General features: G+C 39.6%; 1 protein-coding gene across 1 annotated transcript in view; it reads left to right on the top strand.

The window, feature by feature from the left end:
* Positions 1–5,757: 5,757 nt before the first annotated feature.
* LOC124277083 (von Willebrand factor D and EGF domain-containing protein-like) overlaps positions 5,758–24,100 on the top strand; it is a 54,360-nt gene continuing 36,017 nt past the window's right edge. Inside the window, exons 1-3 of the mRNA XM_046712734.1 lie at positions 5,758–5,841; positions 20,488–20,581; positions 20,841–21,032. Of these exons, the coding sequence (XP_046568690.1) occupies positions 20,518–20,581; positions 20,841–21,032 (256 nt within the window). The 5' untranslated portion in view covers positions 5,758–5,841; positions 20,488–20,517. The remainder of the gene's footprint in view (positions 5,842–20,487; positions 20,582–20,840; positions 21,033–24,100) is intronic.

Consider the following 24,100-nt stretch of genomic DNA (forward strand, 5'->3'; position numbering starts at 1 on the left):
CTGCTTCAAGGAGAGATTTCTAAGATTCTGAAAAAAGTGAAATATTCCAAATATCAGATTTAATCTACACCACTTTTTTAATGCAAAATCAGGGCCGGTTCTGTGGAACTCTCTCCATCTGGACATTAAGAACTGTACCACACTCAGCTCCTTCCAGCAAAAATCAAAACGCATCTCTTTGCAAAAGCCTACCAGTGATCAGCTCTCTTGAACAATCTTTCCTGGAAAGGGCGCTATACAATTAATGACTAGTTTTATTACTAGTATTATTTATTATTATATAACTTCTTTCGTTTTCGTCTTCACACAGTGTATTGCCATGCATACTTTAAACTTGCACTGTATCAACAGTAACTGTGCTTTGATACTCAGAATCAAAGCAGAATCATATATGCTCCAATATTATGCTCTAGTATACATCATAATAACCTTTTCACTTCTGTTTGTGATATATATATTGCGCTTTGTACTGAGATTCATCTTCTCACTGATGTACACTTTTCAGATCAATTACTTTAATGAATGACACATTTTTACATTTTGTATTTGTTTAAAGTGTTCAAATAAAACGTTTATGCTCTTATCTGGACTTTGTATTTTGAATTTTGAATGTTGCTCGAGGGTCGCAACTGTAGGAAGAAGGCCAAACAAGCTTCCATTGAAATCTTTTCAATTCGTATTTAGGAAGTCGTTTTGCTTGGGAACTGATCATGCTTTGGATGTGAACGTGATTAGGGCCTTAATATGGGAACACCCGTATCCCTGCCACCAAACGCCTCTAGAAATTGGTTGTGGTTACGCTGAGAAAGAGGCACTAATTGTTTAATGAATTTTACGCACAACACTAACATAGAAGCATGGCAGATCAGCTTTCAAAACCTGTATATCATGGTGAGACTGAAGCAGGAAAAAAAACTGTCAAGGGTGGAGTGGAACCTCCTAGTTATATCACTGGACTAACCTGCGTAAGTACTTACCGGCAATTCTGAGAATAATAATAATAATATAACAACAATGATAATATCCATTCATATTGCGCTAAACTCCACTGGGGCGTGCTCATACAAGAGTCAAGGAAAAGTAAAAACTTGGTGGCAGTACAAGGTCACTTTAGAACTACAAACGGAACAGAGAAGACTTTAAGAGACACTTGAACTGTTCCAACGACTGGGCTTCTTTGAGAGAGTCATGCAGTGAGTCCATTTAGTGGCAGCTACAACACTAAATGACTTGTAACCAAAGGACTTTTTCTTTCAGAAGAACCTGAAAACTTAACGACAATAATGTGACATACCCTTGTGCATACCAGTTATAAGGGTGGTTGGGTGGCATGACGGTTGGACCATTCACCTGTCATGCCAAAGATCCGGGTTCGATTCCCCACATGGGTACAATGTGTAAAACTCATTTCTGACGTTGCCCGCTATGATATGGCATGGATATTGCTAAAAGTGGCGTAAATACCCACTCACTAATACCAGTAATACCGAGGAAACAACACATGTGTTATCTGTAGATGATTAGTTTACATGGTAGTGTTTACATGTTTGTTATATACTGCCTTTCAAAAGTTTGGACTCACTGAAAACACTCACTATATGTTATGTACATGTATATATGTATATATATAATTACATCGAAGATTGATTTCTCCACTAACTTGGGGAAACCAACTGCAAACCATATGCAGATGAATTGCACGAGGATCATGCATCAAATTGCCGAAAAGCATGTGCAAATATCGTGCATATGAATAGCTGCGTTTTGGTGTAAAGTTTTGTTAAGAATTTACCAATGTCCTCTGATTTTTATCATTTATTGAACGCATGACAATAATATTTTCAACGTTACGAATTTGTTTTACAATACATCAGTTCTTGTGTAAACTACGGAAGCACTGAAGAGACCTGATGAAATAAAATTTATCAAGTTAATATATTGAGCGAGTTAGTATCTTGAGCCGTACTTATCTTGAGCGCACAAGTTGGTATGTTGAGCGCTCAACTTAGTATCTTGAGCTACTCAATAAGCAGTTCATGTCGAAGCAATGGAGGAGCGGAGACGCGAGTTGATTCATGCTTATTTCAGTCTTGGGTTCCAATGCAAAGATATAACACATCTTGTCAAAAATCACGGTATAGTATTGTTAGTACGCGTCACTTGAAGCGTGTTCTGCGGGGCATGTCCCTCTTTCGCACCAGATACCAGATTTGCTGATGTTACAGACTTTATTGCGGACAACTTCGACGATCTGGACAAAGACATGGTTATCGTTGGATGCATCAAAACTGTATCCAATGCGGTTTAATTGTGAAACAGGATACTGTACTGAGTGCTAAAAGTGTTGGACCCGGATGGTGTTGAATTTCGCTGGACACCGTCTTCATCGGCGAGGTCTAACTTCCTGTGTTGTTAATACATGTTAAGTAAACTACAACACACATACGTATACATTATGTGTTCCAAAATAACATTGCCATTGGACGTTTGATAAAATATATGCAAAGAAAATAACAACTTTCAGCGCTCCATAAGTCTAAAAATATCAAATTATTTATTAGCATGCTTTCTACAGCTTTACTGGCCTGAAAATGACTCATCTCACAAATGTTCTAAATCTTCCATATCATGATTTTAAGTATTTCTATTATGTATTTTGGTCAAGAGTCATCACGCGCACTGGAAGAAGGGAACACATTACTCCTGTACTGCATCAGCTCCACTGGCTACCTTTGGTTTCGAAATATATACTAGTGATGGTATTCAAATGTCTCCATGGACTCGCTCCAGCATATCTCGCAGACCTCGTTAAACCAGCCAACACGACATCTGCGGTCACAAGATCAACTGCTTCTCTGTGTCCCCTCCAACAGAACCAGAACATTTGGAGACAGGTGTTTCGACACATACGGACCTACTCTGTGGAACAGTCTGCCATTCAACCTGAGATCACATCATGAACTGTCAGCGTTCAAAGCAAATCTAAAGACTTACCTCTTCGGAAAGGCATACGATGTTCCTCAATAAGGACCCTCAACAAGTCTCTCAACTGTTAGTTCCTAGCTCAGTATAGCGCTTTTGAGTGGTTCTACCAGATCCTAGCGCTCTACAAATATTTTTATAGATAGATAGATACATAGATCTCCCCTTTGCTATGGCAGGTATCGCCATAATGTTGACATTAGAATCTCAGTTGTTTTAGGGGCTATTATTGATTAAAGTATCTGCGAAATCGCTATGGTCGAAGTAGTACTAACGAAATTCAGTACAAATAATAAATGATACTAACCAAGATAAAACAATAGGTCTTAGAAGACTTTGTCTAAATAATAAAGATCATATAATTTTGATGTTTGGAGTGAAATTATAAAATATTTATCTTCCAATTAACGAGAGCCAAAAATATAAATGAGATTCTTTCTACTTCACGGGATGAGATGGTTGTCTCTCTTCGAAGTAAAACAATGCATGTTGTTCACATCTAATATATACCTGTGTATAAGGGATTGAAACGGAGGAAGTAAAACGGGGAACATGGTATTTTAGTAAGAAATAAAGTCTGTATATGTGCTATACATGTACATGCACATACTAATGGTTCAAATAAATCAGACCTGTTTTATATGATATTGTACAGAGTTAAACAGCCATTGTACCCACTTTAGGAAACAGTTACTGATACATGCATACCGGGACTACAGACCATAGTTCCCTGAAAGAGGTCGACTTTACTTCCAATACATCAGTTGTTTTCGTCACGATATGGCTGAGATATTGCCGATGTGACGTTAAATATTAACTCACTCACTCCATCACCAACGGCTGAAGGTAGGGTGTAAATCCAACTAGGGTCCATGCAGGTAGCAAAGGTACTGTAAGTCCCCATGGTCCCTAGTATGGTGATCTACCTCAGTTGTTGGCGATCTATAGCCTATTTTTATATTGTGCTGCCCCCTATAAGTGAAATGTTTTAGATTTAATTACCAGTTTTAATTTCGAATCTGTGATAATCTAGTTATTTTACTGTCCTTCGTTGACAGGTTTTTACAGTTTACCATTAGTTACTATGTAAACAAATAATTGTTCTCGTCACGATATGGCTAAAATATTGCCGATGTGACGTTAAATTGTAACTCACTCACTCACTCACTCCAATACATCAGACATCAGTTTTATAATTAAGTATAACACTCAGTGTTTAGATTTTTCATAGTCATGTAACACTATATGCACTGTATACATAAAAGAGGCGTAGCACAAAACAAGGTATACAAGCTTTACGCTAGTGTTCATAATACTTTGTACCAATATTAGAAGTCAGTAAAACCACTATTCATACCCGCAATAAACTCCTACTCATGTTTATCTTTTAATTCTTATTATGACCTTACACATACCTGGGCTTGCTTTATGTAATGAAGCGAAAAGTGGTAAAATCAGAAACAAAGAATAGTATTGACAAGCATAAAGACGATGAACATTTACATAAACATTATCAGTGTTCCTGATAAATTTGCATACGTTTACATAGTCTCATCATAAGCACCTACTTAACGCCGACTTTGCATCGTTTGAAATCTTCCAAAAAGGGTTTAGGTTTGTACATTTTAGCCAGCAGTCAATCAAACGTGCGTTGCAGTAATGCCATTAGACGGTAAACACGAAGTTGAGCGCTCAACATACTAACTTATGCGCCCAAGATACAACTTGTGCGCTCAAGATACTAATTTGTGCGCTCAAGATGTTAACTTGTGCGCTCAAGATGTTAACTTGTGCGCTCGATATTAACTTGTGCGCTCAAGATACTAACTTGTGCGCTCAAGATGTTAACTTGTGCGCTCAAGATATCTAACTTGAGAGCTCAATATATTAACTTGTGCACGCAACATACTAATTAACTAGTGCGCTCAAGATTAATTTTATTTCATCAGGTCCCTTCAGCGATTCCGTAGTAAACAGTACCTTTAAACAATATGAAATATTTTGCCAAATTTAGTTAGAACAGTTGCCTAAAGCAAGTGGCTATATTTACACTAGTGTGTGGTGAGTCTAAACTTACATGTGAATTGCTACTTGTGCTTTGCTCGCTGGTCCGTTTAACATGTTAATATTACCGTGCAGTTCTAGCAACCGTACTGTGGAGTCCCGCCCGAAGGAAAACGTATATTAGCATCATTATTAGTAAACGAGGAGCAAAACAAATGTTGCCAAATCCACTATTCTGACTGACAGAGACGTGTTAAACTCGCTCTCAATGACTCCCCGATTTCTAAGGCTGTGGCCTACATTTTTCGTTATCTGTCAAAAGTATGGTTTTGTTTGTTTGTTGTTTAACGCCGCACTCAGCAATATTCCAGCTATATGGTGGCGGTCTGTAAATAATCGAGTCTGGACCAGACAACCCAGTGATCCACAGCATGAACATGCTTCTTACAAGCATGGTTTGCTGAAGACACATTCTAACCTGGATCTTCATGGATTCTGTAAAAAGTTCATGTTTGAACTTTGAAAGGACTTCGTGGTGTCTAGGACGGACGACGAGCAGCCAATCAGATGAACACTTCATGGTCGCTGTGACATACACAATATCATTTCCTCGCACTTACAGGCAGCAGTTGTGTAAATTAAAGGTCACAGGAAGCGAGATCTTTTAACTATGACTTCCGTACAAAGGTCAGACTCGCTATTAGCTTCAATATGCAAGGCTATACGAACTTCGGGGATTCCCCCTTCTCTGCTTGATGTGTGTGTGTTTGTGTATGACGTAGTTAGGCTGTCCCTATAAAGTGAGACATCGAAGTTGGATTCATATGTGTGGGATGTACAGGCATTTACAGCCAGGTAAGGTATAATCGAGATCTTCTTCCGATCCTACAAGGATTTGAACTTTATGCGTCATTGTTCGTATTCCTGGTGATGTATGGAAGGTTTAGCAGCGTTTTGATACGTCATTCTGATTTGCATATGACTGAAAATGTTACGTCAAAAGGTAGTGTTATTAGCCCCGTGCTTTTCAATATTATGATAAATGACCTCTTTGAGAGGCATTCTAGAAGTTGCAAGTAATAGGAATGACAAGTCTTTATGGATGATCAACTTCTTTATTGCATGATTATTGTTTATTATTTTCAATCATGAAAACGGTATCAGTATCAAAACCGAAACGTCGCTATAATCAATAAAGCAGTTGATTATCTATAACCTCATGCTTGAAAACGGTATCAGTATCTATACCGAAACGTCGCTATAATCAATAAAGCAGTTGATTATCTATAACCTCATGCTTGAAAACGGTATCAGTATCTATACCGAAACGTCGCTATAATCAATAAAGCAGTTGATTATCTATAACCTCATGCTTGAAAACGGTATCAGTATCTATACCGAAACGTCGCTATAATCAATAAAGCAGTTGATCATCCATAACCTCATGCTTGAAAACGGTATCAGTATCTATACCGAAACGTCGCTATCATGCAACAAAGACGTTGATCATCCAAAAAGACTTGTCATTCCCATGATAAATTACATTTCCAAAAATTATCGTAGATCCAATCTTTATTCAATACTCAAAGGCCACAGACCTATAATACAATATATGGTAGTGGTATATAGAAGACATGTATACATGTATACGGTATTATTATGTTTGATACAATTGTGACGTTCAGACGATGCTCGATGGCGATTATTCTTTTGTGAGTTTCATAGCATGATATATAAACATAGCAACATTCTGAATCATACCATGGTTGTTGCAGTTTCATAAGGAGTAAAATTTATGTATGGATGGATGGACATAATAAAAATTTTAAGGTACTTTTACGTAGTTTATCATATAATGGACATACGAGCAAAAAATGATATTCGTTTTCTAAGACATGATAGTGCATGATTTACATAACCTATCTTCTCTTTTTATCTTCATAAATCTACCTTTTTAAATCCACATATCATGTGATGAGCAGCGATGTGTCAATACAGGCACTCTCGTCGTGGTAGTAGCCGTTGGTCTAGTAGGAGTTGTCAACGGTTGCGTACACTGGGCAAAAGGAGCAATCGGTTGTAGATGGCATTGTCATCTTGCACAGAATAATTTGTGTTTAGATTGCTTTTCTTATTAGAAGGGTGCATAAAACTAAAGTACTGTCGGAAATAGAAAAAAACAACTGTTGTTTTGCATTATATCTACAATTTATGTACTTGATATGTGAAAGCGTGAAATATCTGTTAAACTAGGTTCGGCCTAACTACGGTTCCAGTGGTAGGGAGATAGGAAACGTACAAAAGAGACTTTACTGAGGAGAGATTAGTGCAGAAATGAGCAATGAGTCCAAAGCGACTTATTTGGAACAGACCATGGCTTTATGCAAATTAGTGTGCGATGATATTGTATCACAAAGGACACTTTTTAAATGTCCATTTTGAAATTAGACTTAGCTTCATTATAAACGATAACTGACGTAAAACATAATAACATTCATGCTGAAACCATTAAGGATGTAGCTACCATAGAGTCTCACTATCACTATAAAAAGAAACAGGTAGGAAGGGTCGTCTCAAAAGCAAAACCAGGACGGGTGTAGCAGACGATGGTATCCAGTCCTGTCGATCTTCGGGTGGTCAAGTCACCTATATATTTTGAGACATTTAATACGATGCTTTTCTATGGGTATCAGGTATCACACTCTTTCACATATCTCAACATAAACTTTATGAAAGAAAGACACGTCAGATGTTAATCAATAGATGAGACATATTCAACACACACGAAAAAACACAAAATATCTTTGAGATGACCCTTGTGCCAGCGCATGCATTTCATACCAGGTGAGTCGACGGTCCGTCGTCATACCTGGCTGAGCGACCCAACTGCCATCTATAGTCTGATCTGTTGTTTTCAGCAGCTATTCGTATTTTTTCTAAGTTTTGCCCGATTTTACGAATAAACATGCTTTTCTGGATATCCTCTAACGCATCCCACTGAATGTCCAGTTAGGCCAAAATGAGTTATTTCGACATGTCCTATTTGCAGTGGTGTAAATTTTAGGGATATAGATCAACAGCCTAAAACCAGTTTTTTTTCTATTTCCGACAGTACTTTAGATGACATACCGTGGGTTTTGTTTCGTTATTATACCAAGCAGTTTCGAGGAGTCGTCAAACACTTGTCTCGGCGTCCTGGGCATGTACGCCAGGTCATTCACCCCAACGTGGACGATGATGAACTGGAAACAATATTAAATTAAAGCTCACTTCAGAAATGACTCGATTTGGGCAATCAAAACATAAAATACGTTTTTTAGCATGCAATATCCACTATGATGGGTATATTATATTAAGTAAATTATATTGTGTTTGAGTAATCCTCATTCTGTGCAAAATCCTACATTCTTCAACTGTTTCCTACCTTAAAGTTCTCCATGTCCCACAAGAGATCGGGAATGTCAGCCACCTTGGCTCCGAATAGAGACCTTGTCACGATCCCTTCCTTCTGCTTACAACGTCGACATACTTCAACAACGAGTCGCCAACAAGTAATGCAGACATTTTCAGATCAGATACTTTGAAAATAGGCTGCTAATGATGATAATGATTATAAGTTTTACGTCGGCTTCTGGCTGTAGCCAATGTCGCCGATGGGATAGGTGGGAGCTAGTATAATAATTAATATGGTTTTAAAAAGGGATAAACCACCATACTCAAAAAAATGCAAATGATGGGGCGTTAACCTAGATGGAATTTAAAATAGAAAACGTTTAAGAAACATGGAAGGAAAATAAATGAAAAGCCGATGTTATGAAGGGAAAGGAGTAAAGAAACCCAGCAGTATTTGTTAATAAATGAGAGCTAGAGTTAAAACTAAATAATAGATGTAAATCGGGGCCATGAATGGGGTGGGGTGGGGATAGGGGAGGGGAGATTGCTAAGGGGTATAGCATAGTGGGACATATGAATGAGTGCAGGTAAGCTGCATAATTTAAATAAGGGGATTATGAAAGAAAGAAAAAGGGGTTAAATTGGTGGGGTGGGGGTGGGGTGGAGGTAAGGGGAGAGCGAAGAAGGCAATGAGACAGGGGCCGTGTAGGCAGCGTGGGAAATGATTTTTTGCCCTGTAGAATAATGGAACAGCCCAATTATCAATGAAGAAGGGGTGTGTCGTTTGGAGTAAGGTAGTAGTAGTTATTTGCTTTATTTAATGTTGCACGCACAACTAATTAAGGTATTTCGGCGACGGAGTAGTACACTTATTAGGATATGAGGGGAACAAAAAATATAAATTTTGAAACAGTGGTGTTACTACCCCCCAAAAAAACAAAAACTGAGTATTAAGAGAAATTGGAATGGGATGCCGAATTAAAAAGGTAAAAAAATAATATGAAATAGGTAAAGAGTATTAGAGATTTTGAATTTGATATAGATGTGGTGTAGTAAATGGTTATTTACAAAAATTATCAAATACATTTTATCTAGGTCCCGTCACATATCGGAGTCCATGGCAACGAAATGGACATCCTTGTCATTTGTGTGTATTTGTGAAACCAGTAAACGACTGTAAAACGTATCAATGTTTCATGATATATCCATGTCTCCATGTAAAGACGGAGAATTCTCAGAATGAATAAACCAACCAACACTTGTCATTTTTTAAACTTCTGTAGGCAGAGTGGGAAGACACCATAGAACAGGTCTGTTCATTAACCAAGTAACTGGTCAAGTTCATTTTAGCAGGGATAGAACAGGTCAGATCCGTGGATTCGAACTTCACTTCCTGATCACTGGTCCCTATCATGTTGTTTTAACCTGTAGGCAGTTTGGAACTGTAGGCAGTATGGGAATACACCGCCTAAATTGATGTGGCTCTCCCGGCAATAATTACGGTTGCATGAACATGGAATGTGACTCTCCCGGCTTTGCTGTCAAAACATCCTTAGAGGTTCAAACACGTTACCGTATTTAACAAAACAAGATATGTTTCCTCATAATTTCATTCAGATCACAACAGGTTTTGTTTCTATGATTAGCACAATATAATTACTAATAGGTATATCACATATAATGATAATATCACATGATAATAATAAATCTTAATATGTAAAACATAATAATAATAATGGTTTAGTTTGTTGCCATGTGTACAAACAGATAAAATGGCGTAAGATCACAAAACATTCTTTTTACACTCAACCTCTGTGAGAGAAAGCTCACGCTGAAATGGCCTTTGCTATCTCGTAAACGTTAGGGTGGCACTTCTGGACAAGTCTCTTTACCTTATTGTGCCATCCTTCTAGGTTATTGTTAGAATAATCAGTTAGATTAATCTTAATCTGGGATTGTCTTTTACCGGTATTGCGATATTGAACGTGTTCATCTTAAATTCCTTAAATTAGCCACCGGTCTGAGATATAACACCCCGAACTTTATGGTTTATGGAGAACTTGGAAGACAACCTATTCCGCTCCAAATCTCTAAACAATTAATTACTTATTGGTGCAAATTGATATTTTCCCATCCAAACAACAAAATAGCAGCTTTCATTCTAGATTATATAATGGATGATGCTCCCTGGCTAAATCACGTGAAACATATATTTTGTAAATGCGGCTTACCAGATGTATTTCTAAACCCCTTTCATTATACTCAATCCTGGATCATATCAAAATCTGAATCGCAGTTAACTTAAGATGAATTCCATTACATGTTCATATTTTAGACAACAACGCATCACTCACCTAGATGATAGCTCTTCTTCCTTCCCTAATCTCTCTACATATTAAAAAATTGATGTCAAATACTAAAATTTCAACAATCAACCATCTATCTAAATTTATCAAATGTATATGTTCTAGTTTTCAGTAATCATTGGGTCTATTCCCTGTCACGTTCTTACTTTGTATATTCTGCATTCCATTTTATGTACTCATGTACCACCGGAGGTGGTTCCATTTTGAGTAATAAACTCTGAGTGAAGAAGCTAAACACCGCGATTGTGAGGAGAAAAGATTATTAGTTTCTTGTGAAAACAATATTATACAATGTGGTTTAGAATCATAAATAGGGACAGTCTTTTACCGGTATGGCTAAGCACCACGCTTGTGAGTAAGAAAGATTATTCGTTTCTTGTGAAAACAATATTATACATGGGGACGCTCTGTTAGCGGTTACGGTAAACCATTAATTAATTAATCTATTGGAAATGTGGCTTTACCGGCTACAGGCATGTAATTGAAAGGTGGCCTTCCCGGCAATAGTCATTTTTTAAATGTGGCTTTCCCGGCCTGTCACCGCCGTGGCTGTGGGTTGAAGGCTGCGAGTGAGCTGGCTGGGGTGGGTGGCCTTGACCTTGTACTGGAGAGGTTGGACTGCTTTGTTTACAATTTACTGGAGGCTGATTGGCTGAGGGAGGGCACGGACCTCGTAGCAGATATAAAGCGCTATGGATAAATGAAATTGAGTCCCCGGTCTAAAATTCTCTTCCCACAGAGGTTACTTGCCATATCTTCCTACGTAACCTCTGTTCTAATACGGCCATATTTCCCGGTTCTCGTAAAATCCCCTAGCGACAAAGATCGCAACACGAATTATCTCCCTTCTTACTATTCTATCCCTGTTACATCGACTTAGATTCAACTTGACTAACACAAGCAAATGTGGGCGACAAATATCCCCAATCTGCCGGGGACTTGTGTTGACGTTACACACAAGACGTTTAATGGCTAGCTTGTCCGTTGTCGACGAGGGCGATGGAGACGCCACTGATCCGCCATAACATGACTGAGTTCTGTCTAGAAGAAACGTTTGCGCATCGCCCAGGGGAAGAGGTTTAGTTTTCTCGAAGCATACTGAAATTACCGAGGCCTTGCGAATGATCACTTTTGAAACAACGTCGCTGATTGCACAACTAAATCTGATTGCCTCCAATCACGAGTCTTGAACGCTCACACCATGAAAGGGCCGTATTAGAACAGAGGTTACGTAGGAAGATATGACAGGAGTAACCTCTGTGGGAAGAGAATGCAGGTCTAAATGAGTAGGCTTATATTGGTGATAGTATGAGAGTAAGGATAAGTGAAATTTAGAAGCCTGATCTAGATATATGAGCTAGTTGACAGTGGTGTTGTAGAAATATGTTTGGGAAGTTCTAAATTTTATGAAGTAGGTTAGAGTTTTGTAGGAAGGTGGCTTTGGCTTGAAAGATAATGGGCGGATTGTGGGAGTTGAGGAGTACATGTATATTATTGTGGTATTTTGTGGGAATGTTGTTGTGAAGTTGCTTAATATTTGTTTGTTGTAGGTGGCAATGTGTGAATATGTGGTTTATGTCCTCTTGTGTATTGCAGTGTGTGCATAAGCCATCTGGGTATCTAATTTGTTTGTAAAGTGTGTAGTTTAAGTTTGTGATGCCTGTAAATAGTCTGTTTATAGCCGTGTCAATATTTTTGATGTTTGATCGAGTATGTGGGGATTTTTTCTTATTGGAGATTTTAGAATAGATGTGACCCTGGTTGATTTGTTTGTGCTGATGTTGTGTTGAAAGCTTGTATTAAGTATGTTTGTTTTGATGAGTTGTTTGATTTCTGATTTGGATGTGTGAAAGTTGATGTTTGGTGATATGTGGGATGTGGCGAGTTTGGCTGCGATGTCAGCAGTGTCATATCCTGGGATGTTTGAGTGGCTGGGTATCGATATGAATGTGATGTTTTTGTTTAAGCGATTGAGTGAGTCGGTTTGAATTACTATATTGTGGATAAGGTCTGGGCGAGATTTGGAGTGCATGTTGTGTAGTTGTTTGATGGAGTTGAGTGAGTCGGTTAGGATAAGGAAGTTTGTTTGGGGGGAGAGAGGGTACAGAGTACAGAGGATGGCTGTTAGTTCTGCAGTGTTAATTGTGGTGTGGTTGTTGTAGTGGAAGTTGGTTGTAATGGGGGGGGGGGGGTGTTATAGTGTGTTGTATAGTGTTTAGCTGTTGTTCATGTAGCAGACTGTGTAGGTGGATGAGGGATGAAGCTTTAGATGGGTTGGATTTGAACTTTTTGAGTGTTGATTTTTTAATATTGTTGTATTTGTTTGAGATTAGCGTAAATATAGGGTTGTGTTGGGCCCCAGACCAGTAGGTGAGTGTGGTTTAGTTTATTCTTTGTGTGATTGAAGAGCTGCCTGTGAGTAGAAGTAATGTGTTAAGAGAGGTACCACTCCTCACGCCGAGGGCTAATTTGAGGGCTTTAGATTGCACTGAACTGAGTTTTTGTAGGTTACCGGGGCAGAGGTTGTGGAGGACCAGGGCGGCATAGTACAGTCTCGACAGTATAAGAGTTTTTTATATGTTGATAAGTGTATGTTTGTCGGCACCCCAGTTTGTGCCGCTGATGGCTTGCATTAAGTTTAAATCCTTTTGACATGAATTGACCAAGTTATTAATGTGGGGTGTCCATGCCATATGGTGGTCAAAGGTTACTCCTAAGAATTTAGCTTCTTTTTTTAATTCAATTTCTTGGTTATTTAGGTGTAGTTTGGGGGTATAATTTTGCATATACTGTGTTTTGAATAATAATGCCCAGGGTTTTTTTTACATTTATCTGGAACCCCCATTTTTGGGCCCAGTTTGGATGAAATGTATCATTTTTTAAATTTTATTGGATGCTTGTTTAACTGAAGTGGAGGAGGTCCAAAAAGAAATATCATCTGCAAATTTGGCAGTTGTGATTTCTGGCCATTTATCTGGGAAAATGTCATTAATCATAAATTGAATAAAATTGGGGATAATATGCTCCCCTGGGGGGGTTCCATTTTCTAGAGGATAAGGATCCGAAATGGTGTTGTGAGATTTAATTGTTATTTGTCTGTCGTTTAGAAAAGAGTGAATGAAATTTAGAATTTGACCGTGTATGGCATGTTTTTTGAAGTTTTTGTAGTAGGCCGTTGTGCCAAACCATGTCGAAAGCTTTGCTGAAATCGATGAAAATGGCCATGGTGTATTGTTTCTGTGCCTGTGCTACTTTAATATCTTGTTCCAAATGTAAAATGTGGTCTAAAGTTTGTCGGTTTGGAGTAAAGCCGCTCTGGTCCTCTTTAATTAGTTTATTGGTTTGTATGAGGTGTTTGAGCCTGTTATTTATAATAGTTTCGAGAGTTTTGCAGAGTTTGGAGGTGAGAGATACTGGACGGTATGAGTCAGGCTCGCTATTGGGTTTCCCTGGCTTGAGGATTGGTACCACCCTGGCTGTTTTCCATGTGGTGGGTATAGTTCCTAAGCTCCAGATATGGTTGAAGAGAGTACGTGTGAGGTTGTGCATGTTAGGTGGGAGTTTGTTTAGTATAGTGTATGTAATGGTATCTGGACCTGGGGCTGAGGCTGTTTGTTTGTTTTAAGTGCAGATTTGAGTTCATGTATGTTTATGATTTTGTTGTTTATGGATTGTTCTATGTGAGATGTGTGTGTGTGGTGTGTGTGTGTGTGTGGTGTGTGTGTGTGTGTGTGTGTGTGTGTGTGTGTGTGTGTGTGTGTGTGTGTGTGTGTGTGTGTGTGTGTGTGTGTGTGTGTGTGTGTGTGTGTGTGTGTGTGAAGTTGGGGGTGGGGATGTGGTGATGGTGATTTTGATGGGGCAGTGGCCGCTTCCCCAGGTGTCGTTGTGAATCTCTCAGATACAAGCTTGTGTGAGTTTGGGTGTGGTGAGTGTGATGTCACTGGCTGTAAGTGAATGGAGGTGAGAGAGGGGGCAACGGGTGGGTTGGTTGTCATTTAAGGATGTGAGGTTGTGTTGGTCTAGCCAGTCGGCGAGGCGGGTTGCACTGATATCGGTGTAAGGTCTTGTGCCCCACAGTGAGTGGTGTGCAGATATGTGTAAATCATGTCATGAATAGCTTCAGCCTGTCATCTGTATCTGTACTAGTATTCACTGATGTTTATACTTTGGAAAATGTACGGAGAACATCCTGTACGCTGTATAACACGAAGAGGAAATAAATATACGCATTAAAAAATGTCTCATTTTAGCATTTTGTCAGTGATTACGTGCCCATCTGTGAAAAACATTATAAAGAAACGGTGGACTATTCAACAACACTGAAGGCTCCTGACAGGTAATTAAGGGCCCTTTCCCTCATCGGGGTATGTGGATTGATCACAACACCTAGTTGATTGCAATTAGACAAGGGTCAATTAAGCAAGCTGGATACATGTGTAATTAACAGGTGTATTCATTTCATTAGCCCGCGAAGTGCAAGACTGAACACCGGGCTTCACTTTGAGCTACGTGTTTCATTCGAATACTACGTTTTGAGACTCTATAAAGAGGTGTTAGGTTTAAGTTGTATTTGACAGTCCGGACCAAGTCGGACCGATCAGAGGCTAAACACTTTTGCTTGAGGCTATATTGGGAATGGAGAGAGAAAAAAGGGCTTCACTTTAAGGGACCAGTTATCTTTACAAGTGATAGCACTACAATGTGGCATTTAGGTAGATAGAATGCTAATCTATGGATTTCAACACATTTCAAGATACATGTGTGCGGGATACATGTGTTGTTTTCGACAGCCCGGGCCAAGTCGGGCCGAACAGAGACTTAACACTTTTGACAGACAGATTTATTTCTGTAATTGTAGGCCAAAGGCCCATAATACAAAAATGCAGGTACATTGGTACATCATGTTGTACATGCTTAAGTATATTAGTACAGTGTATATAATGGATAAAACGTTGTGATATCGGATTTGCTTCTTACTTTCTTTGTATTACAGAGGAGACGTCCAAGACAAATTAATGTGTTTATGTTGTTGCAGGAAATTAGCCTAGTAAGGTTATCAAAACTGCTGTTAACAAGTGTACATGAAGGAAGGCATTCTTGTTTAATATCTTCATATTTCTCACATATTGAAATATTGATACAAAAAATGCAATCACAATGGTAACATCATATTGTACATGCTTAAGTATTAATACTGTGAATATAATGAAAACAAAACATTGTAATATCAGATTTGCTGCTTACTTTTGATTGAGGCTATGTTGAAAATGGAGAGAAACTGTAGTAGCGTCAGGATGTAGTTATTGCTCTAACAAGAACCACAAAGCCACTGGGGTGTGAATGTAATAAACAAAACCTTGAGCCAGGTTGGTATGACCTGAGCTGCATTCAACGCATAGGTGACACTGCCGGTGTTTACATCATCTTATATACATGGAAAACACTCCAGATCACCATGATCTCGATCCTAGAGAATATGGACAAAACCACAACATGCGCGATGACAACCACAACATGCGCGATGACAACCACATAAGATACTGACTAAGAGACAAGATGAAATTAACCTTTAAATACCGTATACGCTTGGATGGACAGAGAACAATAGAACCTACATACTAGCCTAAGCAAGGAACATGCTTTAGAAGGGTTTGCAGGGAGAAAAGCATGCAGTGCAAATGAGTATTGCTGAAATAGATTACATTAAGATAGATTAGATTGATGTTTAGAAGGGCTAAGGGTATGGTATACAATGTTGAATATAGAATTATTGATAAAATGATTAGACTTACGTTACTTAATGAGATTGTATATCTCATCAAAATATGACACACAACTTTAAAAGATTCACATGTTTATTATATTTACAACTATATACAATGCAAAGTTGAATCTGCAAAAAACGAGGGCTTCATTTTAGCTGGCCAGTTTTCTTTACATGTGGCATTTTGTAACATTACAAAGTGATGTTTAGGTAGATATAACTAAATTCTACAGTTATAAATACAATTCAAGATACATGTGTGAGGTTAAAGTTGTTTTCGACAACCCGGACGGAGTCGGGCCGAACAGACTTAACACTTTTGATTGAGGCTATTTTGAGAATCGAGAGAGAAAAGGGCTTCGCTTTTGAGGTCCAGTTATATTTTCCTGTGGCGTTTTGTAACATCACAAAGGTATATGCAGGTAGATGGAATCCTAATATATGGGTTTAAACACAAATCAGGATACATTGTTTCAGGTGTGTTGCAGTGAGTACATAAGCCATCGGGGTGTCTATTTTGTTTGTATAGGGTGTAGTTGAGGTTGGTGATGCCTGTAAATAATCTCGTAATGTACGTATCAATGTGTTTGATGTTTGAGTATGTAGGAATTGTTCTTATTGGGGATTTTATAATTGAGGTGACCCAGGTTGATTTGTTTGTGCTGATGTTGTGTTGAAAGCTTGTATTCAGTATGTTTGTTTTGATGAGTTGTTTGATTTCTGATTTGGATGTGTGAAAGTTGATGTTTGGTGATATGTGAGAGGTTGCGAGTTTGGCTGCTGTGTCTGCAGTGTCGTTTCCTGGAATGTTTGAGTGGCTGGGTATCCATATGAATGTGATGTTTTTGTTTAAGCGCTTAAGTGAATCGGTTTGAAGTATGATATTGTGGATAAGGTCTGCATGGGCGTGATTTGGAGTGCATGTTGTGGAGTTGTTTGGTGGAGTTGAGTGAGTCGGATAGAATTTGATTGTGAGAGAGAGGGTATTAAGAGAGGAAGAGAGAGTATTAAGTGCAGTGCAGTGAGGATGGCTGTTAGTTCTGCAGTGTTTATTGTGGTGTGGTTGGTGTAGTGAAGGTTGGTAGAAATGGGGGGTTGTTGAACAGGAATGCCTAAGCCATTGGGTTGATTGATGCATCTGTGTAAAAATGGGTGTGGGTTGGGTAGTTTGTGTTTGTGATGTTTGTTATGGTAGCTGTGTGAGCTGTTTTAGGTAGTTGCTGTAAGGTGGTGTCTGTAATGGGTGGGGGTTTGTCGTGAATGTAGCTTGTAATGGGATAATGGGAGGTGTGTGTTGTGTGTTGTTTAGCTGTTGTGCATGTAGCAGATTGTTGAGGTGGGTGGGGCATGAAGCTTTAGATGTGTTAAGTTTGAATTTTTTTAGGGTGGATTTTTTGTGTTGTTATATTTGTGGGTTATGAGTTTGAATATTGGGTTGTGTTGGGCCCCAGCCCAATACGTGAGTGTGGTTTGATTTATTCTTTGTGTGATTGAAGAGGTTCCTGTAAGTAGAAGTAATGTATTGAGGGAGGTACCACTCCTCGTATCTAGGGCGAGTTTGAGGGCTTTGTATTGAACTGAATTGAGTTTTTGTAGATTACAGGGGGAGAGGGAATGGAGGACCGGAGCAGCGTAGTCCAGTCTCGACAGTATAAGAGTTTTATAAATGTTGATTAGTGTGTGTTTGTGCCGCTGATGGTTCTCATTGGGTTTAGATCTTTTAGGCATGAGTCGACCAGATTATGAATGTGGGGTGTCCATGTCATGTGGTGGTCAAAAGTTACTCCTAAGAATTTGGCTTCCTTTTTTAATTCAATTTCTTGCATGGTTATTTAGGTGCAGTTTGGGGGTATAATTTTGCATTCGCTGTGTTTTGAATAGTATGCCCACGTTTTTTTAATGTGGAACCCCCATTTTGGGGCCCAGTTTTGAATATAATTTAGCATTCTTTGGGATTTAGTGGTAGCTTGTTTTACAGAGGATAAGGGTCCGAAATAGTGTTGTGAGATTTGATAGTTATCTGTCTATTATTTAGGAATGAGTGAATGAAAATTAGAACTCTTCCGTGTGTGGCATTTTTTTAAAAGTTTTTGTATGAGGCCGTTGTGCCAGACCATGTCGAAAGCTCTGCTGAAATCAATGAAAATGTTTTCCAAGTGTTAGGTTCCTGAGTTCCTGAGGTCCAGATATGGTTGAAGAGAGTGAGTGTGAGGTTTTGCAGGTTGGGTGTGAGTTTGTCAAGTATGGTGTATGTAATGGTATCTGGACCTTGGGCTGAGGCTGTTTGTTGTTCGTTTGTTTTTTAGTGCTGATTTGAGTTCATGTATGTTGATGATTTTGTTTATTGGTAGTTCTCTCTTTGGTGGAGCTGATAGTGGCCGAAAAGTGGGCAGCAAATACATTAGCTTTCTCTTTGTTTGTTGCGAGGTCCGGAAAGTTGGGTGAGATGGGGGTTTTTTTAAATGCCCTTAATGGCTTTAAATTTATTCCACAGTATTAAGTGTTGCGATGTTTTAGCCTTAGGGTAGAACGGAATATTTTTTTTTATTTTCTCCAATGGTTTATGTTTGCTGCCTTGATAATTTTCTTAGTTTTATTTCTTGTTTTTTTTAACCAAATATAATTTTGAACGGTCCCTTTTTGATTGGTTAAGGGCCTTTTATCTTGCCTTTCTGGCGTTGATGATTTCTGTGCTCCACCATGGGACTTTTTATTGTGCAGGGCTAAACCGAAAAGTTGGAATGCATTTTTCTGTAATGTCTAGAATGGCGTTTGTGAGGTTGCTGTTGAATGTGTCAATGTCTGGTTTATAGATGGTTGAAGTGTCAATTTGTTTCCAGAGGGTGGTGAATTTATGTCAGTCTGCTTTTTAAATGTTATACCTGTTTTCTGTCTCTGTTTTCTCTGTGTGTGTGCGTGCGTGCGTGCGTGCGTGCGTGCGTGTGTGTGTGTGTGTGTTAGGTGAAGTGATGGTGATTTTGATCGGGCGGTGGTCGTTGTGTACCTCCCAGTTTATCGTTGAACTGGCTCTTTTTATGACATTTTCGGTTTGACTATGCCACATACAATCTTTTTGAAGAACTATTCCCAAATGTTTGTGTCGTTTATGTTAACATACATTTTCCATACATAGTTTATAGCACTGCAATATACCGGAAACAAGAATCACGAGCTTATCAACTTCACAGAATAGGACGCACTGTCCAGGTACTGCATCAATGTCAGGTCATTATTTGACAGTTTGAACTTCAAGGTGTTCAATCGTGTCTCCAAATGACTGTACTTCTTCTTTTAGGGGCCTGTCTTTGCCTCGTTCAGTCCTTGTTCATCTGCCAAGAACTTGGCCATCACGAACAGGTTGGGATGCTCCACGAGATCCATTCTCCCCTTTTCCTCTTGTTCACAATGTACAGTTTCAAATAGGTATCTTCCACCACGAGAAGTCGGAAGATGCTTGTAGTCTAATTGTGCTTTTGCCATAACGGACGTTGTGGAAATGATGATGAAAACTGTCATTTCCAACATTCTTGTAGCATGCATGTTTATGTAACAAACTGAATTAAGAGATTCACTCACTATTTGGTACAGATGCAACATTTCGTTTCCTGAGTGAACACATTTCACATTTTGTAGAATACCAGTGTCTTAATCCATAAAAACAACAATGTTGTCACAACATCAAAGGATTTTTACCTCGACCCAAAGGTAGATTTTACGGGACTACGCCACTGGAGTAGTGTTAACACAGGTACTAAAACTACTATTGTCCTCCCTGATATTGGTAAAAATACTATTCAATTTATTGTGATGTTTACAAAGTCCTTGTTGGCAGTATATTCCCATTTCCCAGTGCTACGCAGAGCGGATTATAGAATCGCATGTTATGATTATAGAATCGCAAGTCCGTTTATCACTTGTTTCTCAACTCACACTAACCTATACATTATTGTATTCAAACTCAATCCAGTCCATTTTCAGATCGTTTTTGCTGAAGAGACGAAGACGGGCATGGCGGCTCCAGGCGTATTCGTGTTACTGTACTTGTGCGGAATTGTCGGGTGCTTCGCCCGTGGTAACCTCTATTGTCATTCACACTCGCACGTACGCGCATGCAAACACACACACGCACGGACTGTATGTATATATGCATGTGTATGTTTCAATCAGTATATTTTCTTCTGAATACTCGAACAATGGTTATGAACCCATCACTAGATCTTTTCATCAGCACAATATTTTCGGAGAAACTGCTTCAAGTGAATAAGTTATTCGACTCATTTTATGTTATGTTGACATAATAACAATGATTCGATAACGTGCGATTGCTCCAGATTCCTGCTTAGATTCGATGAAAGTTCCAAACCTTGAGAAGCGAGACCGTGCTTACGTTATAGCAACAGGTGAGAGAGCCCTCAACGACAGGCTGCTTACTGAAGGCTGGTATGACGCTGGAGATAAAGTACTATTGGACTCACCAGCAGGTTTCCAGCACTGCGGTACTCGTTACCCAATATGGAGAAAAAGTATGTATTTTGTCAGTCTACGATTTGTTAAAGAAATTTTTATCAAATAGCACATTTTCAGAAATGTAGAATGCATGTAGTACAACCAGAAATTATTGAGAATTTAAGATTGTAATTTATTTTTTTCACGAATATTAGCAGAACATAACTCCAGATTCTAAGACAAAAGAACCATGGGCAGCAAATTTTTATCAAAACAGGTGAACAGTTAGTATTTTGTCAAGTCACCAGGCAGCAAAGGCTTCAATGCTGCGGGCATACTACTGATCACACCACCTCTTCTTTCATTTCAGCAATAAGATTTTTCTTATTGACACTTTCCTTCATAAGTCCCCAAACATTTTCTATTGGATTTAGGTCAGGGCTATAGCTTGGCCAATCTAATAATGTCATATTTTGGGTCCGAAACCCAGCCTGTGAATACTTTGAACGATGTTTTGGGTCGTTGTCCTGCTGGAAAATCCAAAACTTTCCATAGAACACGTGAGCAAATGGAAGTAAATGTCCCTCGAGAATATCTGTGTACCGCTCACTGAACATATTCCCTTCAAATACACAGAGGGGCGTTGCCCCTAACACAGATATGCCACCTCACACTTTATATTTCGGACTGTACTTTGGGCGCTGATACAAAGGTTTTTCAGTTTGTTTGGTCCAGAATTTCAGTGTATTAGGAAACAGCCACACAGAACTTTCATCTGAGAAAATCACATTGTCTCAGTTAAAATTTCTATGCTGTAAGCACCAGTTCAACCTTCGCTCCTTTTGTTGAGGTTTCATGATCGGTGATGGAATTCCTCGACTTTTCTGCCAACCCATTGCATGCAGCTCAGTTCTAATTGTCTCCTCACAGACAGCCACAGTTCCTCTATCAATCATATCCAGCCTTTAGTTTTCTAAACTCCTTCGTTTGTTTTTATAAACAAGAATACCTAGCCGCCTCCTCTCACCGACAGTCAATTTGTTTGGCCTACCTGAAACTCATGGTGCCCTACAGATTTTAAGGCTCCTATAATAATGTACAGCTAGCTGGTTGTCTGTCTGTCTGGCTACGTTATGTAATGATAGTTTCGGACCAAACTATGACCCTGGGGCTCCGACCGCAGATGAGCTCTATAGATTTATTTGTGTCTGAATCATCCCCTATCGTATGGTAAAATAAAACCCTGGCGTGAAACCCAATGATGAAAATGGAGCCTTGGCGACTGAGATCATTGCTGAATTTTTTTTAGCAAAATGTCCGCTGCTGTTGCAACCCCACAAGGGAGAAATAAATGAGTTTCACAGTTCAGAAATGTCACAGTTTAGAGTTGTTGTTTTCCAAGGTTGAGTGAAAAAAAAGAGCCACGGGAGGGATTCGGACACTAAAAGTCTTAGTCTGAAGTCCCACACGTTCCCTTGACACCAGCAAGTCTCGCTCTACCGGTCACCCTGCATGAAAGCTAAATATAGCTCAGCTTAGGAGAAGGATGCAATCCGTTTTGAAATAAATTGTGGCTTCTAGAGTGTTTTTCAGCGTCCATCGACTCCTTTATCGTGATCAGCGTTGTTAAAACGACCTATATGCATCGTGTTTGTTATTTATGAGACCTTTATTCAAGGCAAAAAGCCTTGTACAAGTACCTAATGCTGACCCAGTCCAGTAATTTTTTCTCCATTTTATCGCGACGTGCCACTGCCGACGACGATTCGACTGATTTCATTTTGATGGCTTCGACGGGTCTCTTGCCCACGAATTCGTTGTTGATGGCATCCACCACTCATGGCAAACGTACGACCCATTCCGTGTTTCTGTTTGTTTTCTGTGAGAAAGCAGGCGTTCAGCTAAGATGCGATTGAATCTCTCGACTATGGCTTGGCTTCGGTGAGCTCCAGCCAAGCCTCGTCTCACCTGGACTTTGTGTTTGGCCAGCAGTTGCGACACGGCTCCCATGAACTCGCGTCCGGGATCGATTTACAATATGGCAGGTCATGTCAAGCGACTGCATTTGTAAATGCGTTCAAAGGCTTTGGAGACTTCTTTCGAATCTTTCGTTGTCAACGATTCGGCTTCTTTGTAGCGACTGGCACCACCGTCGACAACGGTCAGGGCGTACTTGTAGGTTTTGCACCTCACCCTGTCGTGAGGTAGAAACAGGAGGTTGGCTTGGTGAACACAATTCGGCATTGATATGTCGACTTTTCTTCTCAGGATGTACCAAGGCGCCGGCAGGTAGACTTGCCAGATGGCTTGTTTTTTTTAGCCAGGCTTTGGCTTTCTCTTCCGAGACTTGAGCGTCTTTGGCGAGTTTCGGGATGGCATCCGCGCCTTTCCAGTACCCGTGTGGGCTGTAATAAATTTTCTCCATGTATGTATTGCGTGCGTTTTACTATTTAATACGTGCGTGTCCGTACCCGTAAGTGGTGACTCCGTCGATGGCGATCCATCGTTTCATGTCCATGGGAGACAGTGAAGTCTTGTTGATTGTCAGTCCATATATCCTGTGTCCGTCGCTTTTCAGCATGTTCATCTGGTGTCTGAATGTTTTATTCTTGAACAGGGCTTCCTTGAATCTGCTGTGCTTGTTTTTTCACGACATGTTTTTTCACGCCTTTCACATTTCTGATTTCGTCATCGTCTGCTTTCTTGATGGAATACATCTTGGGTCTCAAGCCGACGTACTCGGTGATCGGTGATCCGTCAGTAGTTTCAGTTTCACGCCGGTCTTTTTCAACAAAGCGTCCCAAGAGAGACCAAGGGAGGAGAAATACCATGCGGGGTCTAAGTTTTTCTGAATATCTCAAACACGTCGGCAAGCAGCAGCACGTCCGTTTTCAAGTACAGGTCGTAGTAGTCGCCCAAATTCGTGCAGCCCAGTTTGTTCCACACGTTGAGGGCGTGCTCGTAATCACCCTGGGAGATGACCGAATCGTTCAAGTTGCTGTAAAATCGGTTGATGGGGGTAATCGTGTCTCGTCGAACTTGGACCAATCGTCCATGTATTCGTTGGGGTATACAGTCTTCCTCAGCAGCAGAGGTCGAGTCTCGGCGTCGGTGTATCAATTGGTGATGTCGAAGTCATCTGGGC

Source organism: Haliotis rubra, unplaced genomic scaffold (genome assembly GCF_003918875.1).
Source record: "Haliotis rubra isolate DU_JTF1 unplaced genomic scaffold, ASM391887v1 Scf218, whole genome shotgun sequence".
NCBI classification, from domain to species: domain Eukaryota; kingdom Metazoa; phylum Mollusca; class Gastropoda; order Lepetellida; family Haliotidae; genus Haliotis; species Haliotis rubra.